At 49.7% G+C, this 10,155-nt stretch overlaps 1 protein-coding gene across 1 annotated transcript; it reads right to left on the bottom strand.

Moving 5' to 3' along the window:
- Positions 1–4,652: 4,652 nt before the first annotated feature.
- On the bottom strand, positions 4,653–8,534 carry PTS (6-pyruvoyltetrahydropterin synthase). The gene is made up of 6 exons (XM_065855735.2): positions 7,880–8,534; positions 6,936–7,015; positions 6,639–6,661; positions 5,656–5,712; positions 5,313–5,383; positions 4,653–5,160 (listed from the first exon to the last, which is right to left on the bottom strand). The coding sequence occupies exons 1-6, from the start codon at positions 8,305–8,307 to the stop codon at positions 5,019–5,021; spliced, it is 801 nt and encodes a 266-aa protein (XP_065711807.2). The 5' UTR covers positions 8,308–8,534; the 3' UTR covers positions 4,653–5,018.
- Between the last annotated feature and the right edge of the window lie 1,621 nt (positions 8,535–10,155).

Here is a 10,155-nt window from a genome sequence, read left to right as displayed (position 1 = left end):
CTGCTCCCAACAAAAGCGTGGTCACAGCAGCACTGTACCGAGCACTCACGGCTGCGACACAGCCACCCACGCCGGAGGTACAGAGAAGAAAGGGGGGGTCTGGCACACTCGGCTATGGGCTGAAAGGAGGAACTGACTGCACAAAAGCTTGTCCCCTTTAGCAATTCCGCCTCTGCCATTTGCATGAGATACAGGAGAGATTTACTCCCAGGCAGCTCTGGTTTGGCTTACAGACACGGCACCCACAATAGCATGGGCTGAACCTGCTGACTGAGGAGGGGGAGATAAGGGGGCTCTTCTTGCGGCTGGGGGAGGGCTGCGGTACATCTTCTCCTTGCAGGCTTGTGGTGCACTCACATCGTACAGAGAGCACGGTGCAAACACCTCCTCGGCTGAAAACCCTGAAGCACGGGCTGTGGAGGTGGCTGTGCTGCAGAACAGGCACCTTACTTTGCCTAATTTGCTCTGTTTCCAGTTACAATAACGGACAACAGAAACGCCAGTGACAGCACGAACGTGACCAACTATCTCCTGCAAGCTGTATCGCCACAAAATGCCTCCACAGGAGAATGGGAAGTGGCAGACAAGGAGAACTGCAGCGGCATAGACACAGCAATATTAAATGTCACTCAGCAAGCAGCAAACTGGACATCTTCAGTTAGTAACATTTCTTCCGTGGAAATAAGGTAAGACTATACTTCACCATTAAGTATTCGGTTGGGGCACTACTTGTCTGTGGAAGCTCTTGACAACACCCAGAATCAAGGACTCACCTGTAGAGCAGGGGTTGAAACAAACCTCTTGTGCCTTCTCCAGATTTCCTCTTGAAAATCCCAAGGAAACATCTGCAAAGCCATACTAGCGGTCACATCACAGACAGTCTCGTAGTTTGAAGACTTGCTCCCACCAGCAGGGAGGTAGATGAATCCGAAATGAATGGACTGAACACGCCTCTTGTTTCCATTAACACCAATGGAGTTGCATTGGCGGGAGGTATTTGTCAATTAAACCAGAGTAATTAGCCTGATTTGCCTTATCTGTGGGGAGAAAGAACGTAACAGTTCATGACAAGAGTGATTCTCATTACAAGCAGCAGATGGTCACAGTAAATTGCCCCCCTGTTACAAGGCATTCCTGTCCCTTCTAGAAAAGGACAGTAAGCAGCAAATAGCCACAGTGAGCTCAGGGTGACTTCAGTTCCTGCCTCTTCATCTGCTCTTCATGTCCCCTTTGCACCCCTGCATGGGTCTATATGACACATTTAGCTTCTCTCCTTTGAAATTGTTCTCCTCTCTGTTCGCTCCTTCCACAGGGCATATATTGTCTTTGCTGATAGATCCGCCGTGTTCAAGACTGTGACTCTGAGCAAAGGTAAATGAGCCTCAGCTGGGCAGTTCGAACAGCAGGGTGGGTAACACATCCAGCGAGGGCTTCATTAGTGCTCTGGTGTCTTGGGAGAGGGGAAAGATGGACCTTGTGCTGAAGAATATCTCATCTCTCCAATAGTCGGGAGACCAGGCAAAGACACCAGAGTGTCTTTAGACACTGGAGTTTTAGAGCTACATAGAGGTTTTTCAGGCTATAATATTGAACTTAAAACCTTTTCGAGCTTCCTTTTGGCTTAAAGGGACACTAAATTGCTACAAACGAGAGTGGATATTTCAGATATCCCACTCCCCTACTGTGGGTTCGACCCCACTGCTTTGAGAAATCAGATTTAAATGCAGCCTCTTGGAGCAGCTCTGTAGCTCAGCTGGTCCTCTAAACTCCTAACCAGCCCTGGGGGTTTCTTTCCCTTTCAGCAGCAGAAACAACCACACTGCCGTCATCCACCACCCCCAACTCCGTCTCTGTGGTCCAGAGCAGCTCCTTCTTCCTAGCTGTCATTCAGCTGCCACTGCTCCTTGTCACAAGCAAACTGCTCTCCTAGGCGCCAGGAGGAGGAGACGACCCACCTGTGCTGCACCTTTCCTCCAGGGCTGAGGTTTGCATGGGAGGGCAGGCAGCTGATCTACTCAGGAAAACCACTTACCTCTTCGTGTGTTAAGATGATAACTGCACTTCTACATTAAATTATGAAGATCTGTTTGAGCACAGAGCTGAAAATCCCCTCACTCCCCTTGCCCAGAGCCAGGAATCCCAGCAAGATGAAATGTTCTGTAGCAAGTCAGAGCTCACTCCGTTCTAGCCTTTCGGCTACATCAGCAGAACAGGGTCGAGAGCAGGTCCCATCTACCAAAGCAGCACTGCATGGATTAACTCCTTCCTCGTCACCTGAGGTTCTGTGAAGCACAACAGAGCATGAAAATGCTTAAGAGAGAAAAGGTCCCCTCTCCATCAGGGCACCAGGACCTGCTGAGAAGCTCAAGAAGAGGTCTGCTTTTGGCTGTGCAGCCTGGGACCTGCCCTCCCAGCACGTGTGTGCGTGTGTCTATATGATCCCCGGTGACAGTCCGGCACAGACACCCCCATATATTCACCAACACCGCTGGAAGTAGAATTGAACCCAGGAGGGGAAATCCTGGGTTTAGGACTCACAAGCCTCAGCCAGTTCAAAACCTCCAGGGCAAGCGCAGAGAAAATAAGTGAGGCCACCAACCTGGGGAGGAACCCCCTCAGCAGGACAAGGTGGAGATCCTGCTGGCAGGATATCCCCCAAAAAGGTCCAGGCCTTTGGAATTTATGCTCCATACCGTGATTCGGTCCAGCATCCTCTAAATTTTGTTATTTCACTGGGTGCCTTACAAAGTTTCCCTGTTTTTCTTCTGGCTTTCTGGAATGGCAGAGGGGTTCTTATAATCAACAGCCGATTTTGCTGTAGGGCAAGATTGTATGGGCCACTGAATGTCTTGATTATTTTATTAGGGTTTGTATTTTTATGCGGAGGGAGTTTATTTAGGAATTTTCAGACTTCTGGAAAGTAATTTTTTGTTAAACTAATCTAAATAAATGGAAAAATCAAAGTTGGCTCTTGCACCTAACGTTATTTCCTGGCTTGATTGTGATGTGGTGGGGGGGTTGAAATGAAGCAGGTAGAGGTCCTGTGAACATCCCCAGGGACTTCATTGCCTTCCAGGCTCTGTGCACATACGCAAAAAAGCCGCGTTACGGGGCAAACTGCCATTCAGGACTCGGGAGACGCCGCTGGCTGGACTCGGAGGAACAGCTCCTGGAGGGAGCTCCGTGTCCCACTTACAGTCCCTCAGCAGAAGCAAAGCCTGGATTGTTCATTAATTCGGTCATTGTTGGGCCAACAATGAACTATAAATAACAGCCTGGGGAGAGGCATGGTACGACTGACGGGCAGAACCTGGCTCGGTCCTACCTGCTGTTCTTCGCCTCGCTGATCCTTTGGTAACGGTGGCCCTTTCGCTCTGCGCTGTTACATAACTTCAGACGTCACGGGAACGCAATCAGCGATTCCCACTCCCCACACTACAAAAGCCACAGTCCTCCTATGGTTACTGTCTTTTCAAGCACAGAAAAGAGAGGAAGGTTTTTCCTCCGAGCAGTGAGGCAGAATGGGAAAATGTCCCCTAGAAACAATGAATAAAAAAGAAGGGCTGTGGCTAAACAGCTTTCCTTTGAAACCGGGCAGCCTCAGACTTTACTTTGCTTCCAGCTGGCAGAACCAAATGGTCACATTAACTGAAGCACACGAGCACAAGTGCAGTGCAAGCAACCAACACGGCTGCTTGCACAGGCTCCCCATCCACCCAGCCCCTGCCTGGCACTGCTCCTCTTCTACATAACCTGAGAATTCATCGTTCCATGGGACAGGAAGGCAGAACTGGATCTTCCCTCTCAGTCCCTTCTAGAAACAACACAGCACGTTTCTGCTCTTGCTGTCGTTACACTGCTATTCAGATCTATGTGCACTAGAGCTGGAAGTCTTGCTCCTACAGTAGCTCTCCTGGTATCAGCTTGGACCTTTTCACTGCTGCCCTGGACCCCACTAGCACCTGAACACTTCTTCAAACAACTTCATCACTCGGTAACTAAGTTACAGCCCAGAGATGCTTAATGTCTGATTATGTGAGTTAATTACTTCCTTATATAACCCTCCCTCATCTGTGAATTTGGAGGCTTATTCCTACAGACTCTCCCCTATATGGAGCTCACATACACCTGCAAAGATCAAGACCCCTAAAAGCATGTTAAGGGACAGAAAACACTGTAATTTCTTGACACATAGACAATTCCAGCTCTGACACTGCCAACCCCTTCACCGAAGCCACTACCCAGTCAACCAATTTCTTTCCATCTTCACAGATCTACTGCAGTTTAAACTGGAGAGATCAGAATAAAGGATACGAGCACATCTCCAACGTGTGGCACAGCAATAAATATAAATGCCCAAGCTACTGTGGGACATTGCAGGGCTATGCAGTGAAACACCAGGAATTTGAGCCAGTGATTTCTGGGCAAGCACCCGACTTCATGCTAACAATAGCAACGGGCCGTGCAATATAGATATAACCATTTGTTTGCTTGTTTTTTGTTAACAGCTAAATTACCCTTCCGAGAAAAGGCGCCATATGACACTCTTTAGTCTCCATGACTCATTGAAGACACCAAATGCCTTGTGAATCAGCAGCAGCGGCTACCATCCAGTACAACTTACATCATTTTAGGAAACTGAAATGACCAGGTTCTTAAAAATCATAAATTAATCCAACGTTTAATTAGAGAAAAATCAAAGCTTTTTGTGACAGGACACATATTTTGCCAGGCCATCTCCTCTCCAGAAAGCCGCTCTATTTACCATGGCACAACTGTAAATTTCACATCAGCTTGGTGGTTTGGGTTTGCAAAACAAGAACATCTTGAGATAAAGCAGACAAATCACCAAATTCTGAGAACCCAAATGGCTAGATTCCTGCAAGAATTCTTGTGAAACATCCGTATCTGTCCTTAAGCAACATATAACCAATGTCTAGGTGTAGGAAACAGAGAGAGCGGGCCTGGAGTAATCCACCGATCGGGCTACCAGCAGAGCTTCTGAGCTGAAGTTCATTTCACTTCTCAGAGATGGTTTCTTCTCCTTTATAAACAACAATGTTCTGGTCTGTTTCATACACTTTGACTTTATAAAGAGTTCCCACGGGCAGGAGGTTCTTGAGGTTTTCCCAGATGAACACTGCAACGTTCTCTGTGGTGCTAAGAGCGAAAGACAAGCAGATTCAGAACTACCAGCAATGTTTGAGGAAGCCCTGCCTAGAATGGGCCAGGCGAGATGCTGAAGGCCACAGGGTGAGCAGCACTCACAACACAACACCCTGACTGTAAGCGGGGTTTGAACCATCACCCACCTCACCACCTCAGCAAAGTACGGCACATCCTTATCCAGGTTTTTGTGGTCAAGCGGTTCCACGATCGCCTCCTGCAGATAGAGAACGGTGACAATCTCATCCCGGTTGGTCAGTGGACTTGAGGTTCAACTTACCCAGCCCCACATCCAGCTGTTAACTCCCCAGCTGGAGACACGGTACTGCCTCACATCACAGTGTTAAAGCATTTCAGCCTTAAATCATTCCTTAATTTCTTCTTTATCTCCCACCATCATCAACCGACCATGTCTCCACCCTGGTACCAGACAAACTGCTGAGCTCTAACCAGTTCTCCCTGGGGATGCGGAGGAAATAGTGCCATTACCTGCATGCATTCTTTCAGGTGTGTCAGGTTTATAACCATTCCTGAGACTGGGTCAATCTGCAGGGAACACAAAAGGGAGATTAGCAGCCTAGCTACAAGACTTATTACCCTGGCTGCTCTGAGCCTGCACAAATCACTGTGAATATCTGAGCCACGAGAAAAATGTCCTTCCACCTTCACATACTGAGTTCCAACTCGTGTGATGCTCCCAGAGGCTGATAGAGCATACAAACAACTTCAGTGCTTCCACTCGCTCACCAGGGAGGAAAACTCCCTGAAACACTCAGTCTTAAGCAACAACCTGGTATGGACACAAGCAGGAAAACATGCATGGGTTGAACAATCAGGGACAAAACAGAAACCAGCCTGAGTTCAGGGCATCGTCCCATCTGGAGAAGGCACAGCTCACAGTTTGCTGCGTATTTGGGGAATGCAGACGGAAGCAGGTTTAAAACGTTAGTTCTAGATCTGAACAGAAACCTCCTTTCCTATGAACTACAAATCCTCAAAAAGTCATTTGGAAAAGATCAAAACCAAAGCGCTGCCTGAACAACTCGCTCTGCAGAACGCACGGAACGATGACGGGATGAAGGGTGAGAACCAACTGCACAAGCAGAATTTCCTTCTATATTTGCAGACAATCAGTTACTGGAAGTGCTGAGCCTCCATGTGGCTCCATTGTCACCCAAAGGTGCCCCATAAACCTGGCCAGAGCCTATGCGTTGTGCAGGGACGCTCTGGCAGACGTTATGTGCCCAGAGGATCATTACAAACCTTGGACTCCACTACGGTCACCTGCAAATCCTTGTCAGAGGCAAGGTGAGCAGGACAGCAGCTACAGAAAGCCTGCTATAGTGATGTGCACAGAGCTTACACAAACACCCTGGGAAACCCAGCAACTGCGCTAGAACTTCACTGCTAGGGACCCATCCATGCTGCCACCCTAAGGCACGGACAAAAACCACAACACGGATCACACTTACCTCTCCACGCACAGTGACTATAACTGAAAAAAAAGGAAACATCAGGTCACAATGACACCATAAACACCACAACAAAGTACACCAGTGATAGGGACAGACAAGCATGCCATGCTTCCAACTCCCTGATGCGGAGAATTCCTTCTAATTCTAAAATAACCCCCCAAACCAGCCACCAAAGCCATGCCAGACTGAGACACGTCCGGCCCAGCTCTCCCATGGCTTATTCTGCATTCAACCCAGCCTGAGAGCAGCCCCTGTCCATGACTGCAGGTGTAAGCACGGAAGTCAGCTCCTTACCTTTATAGTTGTGTCCATGACCATTTGGATTGTTGCATTTCCCAAACAGCTTCAGGTTTTCTTCATCGCTCAATGATTTACTGTGAGAAATACAGACACGGCATTTCAGGATTCGTTACAGATGTTCACAGCTTCAACTGTGGCTGCTTCCCAGCTCTTCCATCCATTCACTCTCCTAAATTTAAGCCTCTAGCTTTTCCTACTCACGAGGCACAAACAGAACCAGGGGAGTATTTGGACCATAAAGAGATGTCATTGACAACAGGGGAGTTTTTGCTGTGGTTATGCTGGTTTCCTAACAACTACCTAATAGTGCTGTATAAACACTAACAGTTATTCACATACACATACAGCAAAATCACTGGGGGTCCTAGGGAGGAGTGCCTGGAGCACACTATGCATTTATTTACTATTAACCAACAAAGCTTAGGGAGCTTCTCCAAGAAGTACGAAAGCCAGCTTTCCTTTGAAGTGCCTACTCTGAGGAGTATTTCAGGTCAAGACACTCTTTAGGAATATATAAATTCAGAGGAAAAGGCGACAGATTAGAGGCACAATGAGGTGCTTACAAACTGCAAGTATAATTAATCCCACTTAAAACCAGAATTTCCCTTCTCTTTAGACCTAGTTAAGCAGTGACGTCTAAAACCAGGATTGGCTACTACAAGCCGCACAAAACGGACTAAAGCAAGGAGAACCGGGAAGTGATCGAGTACCGACGCGCACACCGGCTGAGCCGGACCCTGCCTCCGTGTGCGCGGCTCCGGAGCGGTGTCCTGCGCTGCGCTAACGCGGCCGGCCCGCAGCTCTGTGCCCTTCACCGAGGCCGCTTCCCACGGCGAAGCAGCGGCGGGGGGACCCGGGGGGACCCGGGCTGCCGCGGCCGCCCGGCGGGGGACCCCGCGTCCCGAGGCGGCGGGGCTGGGCGCGCCGGGGCCGCTCACCTGTGCAGCCGGTGGCAGGCGCTGAAGGAGACGGTGCGGGAAACCCGCGCCAGCCGCGCTGCCGGCGGTGCCATCTTAGGGCTGCGGCGGGCGGGGCTCGCCCCGCTCCTCCCGGGGCCGGGGGCGGAGCGGCGGCGGCACCGCCCGCGGGAGCCGCACGCCGGGCAGCCGGTGGATGCGAGCCCGGAAGCCGCGGCGGCCCCAGAGCCGGTCCCGGAGCCGATCCCGGAGCCCGTCCCGGAGCCCGCCCCGTCTGCTCCCTTAGGCGCAGAGCTCAGCTCCTCGGACACGACGGCGAGGTCTCCCTGCGCTCGCCCTCCCCGGGCACGCAAACTGCAGCTGTGTTCGTTTCCCACATCTCGGCCGCTCCCTCCCCCTTTTGCTCGTGTTCCCTGCACACGTACGGCGACCTCGTACGAGCCGTTCATAAAGAGAGGCAATAAAAAAAGGCTTTTAAGAGCTACCGTGTCAGCCCCGCCAGATGCAGAGGTCTGACAAATGTTCCAATGGCGTCATGCGTGGTAGCAAATGCTTTTCTACACCAGCTGTTGACCAGCTCAGTTGTCACTAAATCACTGTGTGATGCAGAAGAATAGGAAATAGAGATACAAAAAATAGAGAACAGCCATCAAAATAGTAGGAATTGCCATAAGGGCAAGAAGCAGCTGCTAAAACATTTCTACATGGGCTCCCAGGACAGAGAAAGATCAGCTCTGAAGGACAGAATGTGACACTGAAAAAAATGCATTGCATTTTCCAGTACAAATCACTGTTTTTCATCCATGTCGGCTTGGTACAATAGTACCAGGTAAAGCGATGCTGTTGAGTACCAATTAGCTAAGGTTTCAGTTTAGTTTAAATTACACTTTAGAGAACATACACGAAATTTATCTTGGACTACATCAAAGTTTCTCGCTTGCATTATGTAGGCTTCCAGGCTGGTGGATGTGAGGCCCAGGAGCACAATGAGTTGAGATGTGAACCCAAAAAAGTGCATCAGCGAAGTTCAGACAGCAGAGGAACTTTCTACAGGGCAGAACCAGAAATTTGTGCATCCTGCCTTTTCTCATTGACATTCCTCTTTCAAGACATTTCATCCTCTTGTTTGTCCTGTAGAGGTAACATTAGCAATGTCTTGGCCTGTGGGCCAACAGTTTCATCTGCTTCTGTTTTCTTATATTATGACAATTGCAATAAATGTGTTTATTAATGTATACATGCATGGGGGGTGGTGGGGGTTGCCAAAGGAAAGCGGGCAGACTCTGAATGCAATCGTAAGGATCCAAAGAGAAGCAGTTCATGAAGCGATACTCACCTGATGAGACGGAGAAAACTTCATGGATCTGATTCCTACCCATCTCCAATAACTGAGCTGTGCAGGGCATCTTTCTTCCTTCGCACTACTGTTCTACAGCTCTGTCTTGGGTGCTCTGGCTGGCTGCAACCAGGATGGGGTTGCACGTAAACCTCTGACACTGCCCCTCCCCTTACCATCTCACCAGGAAACACCAAGAAGTTTCAAAAAGGGCAGCAATGGTGATAGAACTCACCCCATCGTCACTGAGCACTTCCTTAGCACCCTTCAGCTTTCAGTCCTGGGATGTGACCTCGCTGGGTGTCGTTCCCTCGCTGTGGGTGACAGGCTCCAGGAGGGGAGCTCCGCTGGCTGACGTGGTGAGCCGGCTGGACCAGCCGCACTGGGTTGGCAGGGCTACAGCATCAGCAACGGGAGGTGTTTGCCATCTAGTGGCTTTGTGAGATCAGCTTTGGCGTGAGCCTCCCGCTCTGCCTTCTCACAGTGCTGCAGGCCTGCTGTACAACCATTGTTTCCCTCCCTTGTCTTTCCCTAAGACCTGTGTGGCAGGTGCAGAAAGGTCAGAGAGGAGATAAAGTGGGGTTGTTTGGGCAGAGTGAGTCAGCTCTGATTTGGTTGTATGCTGCCTGGGCTGGCCTCCAGAATATCAGCAGTCACAACCACCAAAACAAGCCAAACCAAGCCAAACCCAGCCAAACCAAGCCAAACCAAGCCAAGCTGGGAAATACAAAGCAAGGGCTTTCCTTCAAACCCTAGGGCACAAGGGCTGAATTTGGCTCAAGGATGTGGTTCAAAACATCCCCCAGGTTACTCACAATGAAGCAATATAGAAAGTCCTTAAGCCACCAGGGGAATCCATTGTCCTCAAAGCCTTCACTGTTCACAATGTCCTTAAAGGCAGAGCCTGCAAGTGAACTGCTATAGAAGGCTTGTCTCAACACATCTACCCACCTACACCTCA

The sequence above is a fragment of the Patagioenas fasciata genome, chromosome 24 (assembly GCF_037038585.1).
Source record: "Patagioenas fasciata isolate bPatFas1 chromosome 24, bPatFas1.hap1, whole genome shotgun sequence".
NCBI classification, from domain to species: Eukaryota; Metazoa; Chordata; class Aves; order Columbiformes; family Columbidae; genus Patagioenas; species Patagioenas fasciata.
This window is presented reverse-complemented; position numbering and strand designations above follow the sequence as displayed.

Bases quoted from the DNA above. Each gene is read 5' to 3' on its own strand.
- PTS (XM_065855735.2), bottom strand. From the start codon at position 8,307: ATGAACGGCTCGTACGAGGTCGCCGTACGTGTGCAGGGAACACGAGCA. The intron at 6,662-6,935 runs GTAAGGAGCTGA...CTTTTTTTTCAG, and splicing joins TCATGGACACAACTATAAAG to TTATAGTCACTGTGCGTGGA. The intron at 5,161-5,312 runs GTGGGTGATGGT...TTTCGCTCTTAG, and splicing joins TACTTTGCTGAGGTGGTGAG to CACCACAGAGAACGTTGCAG.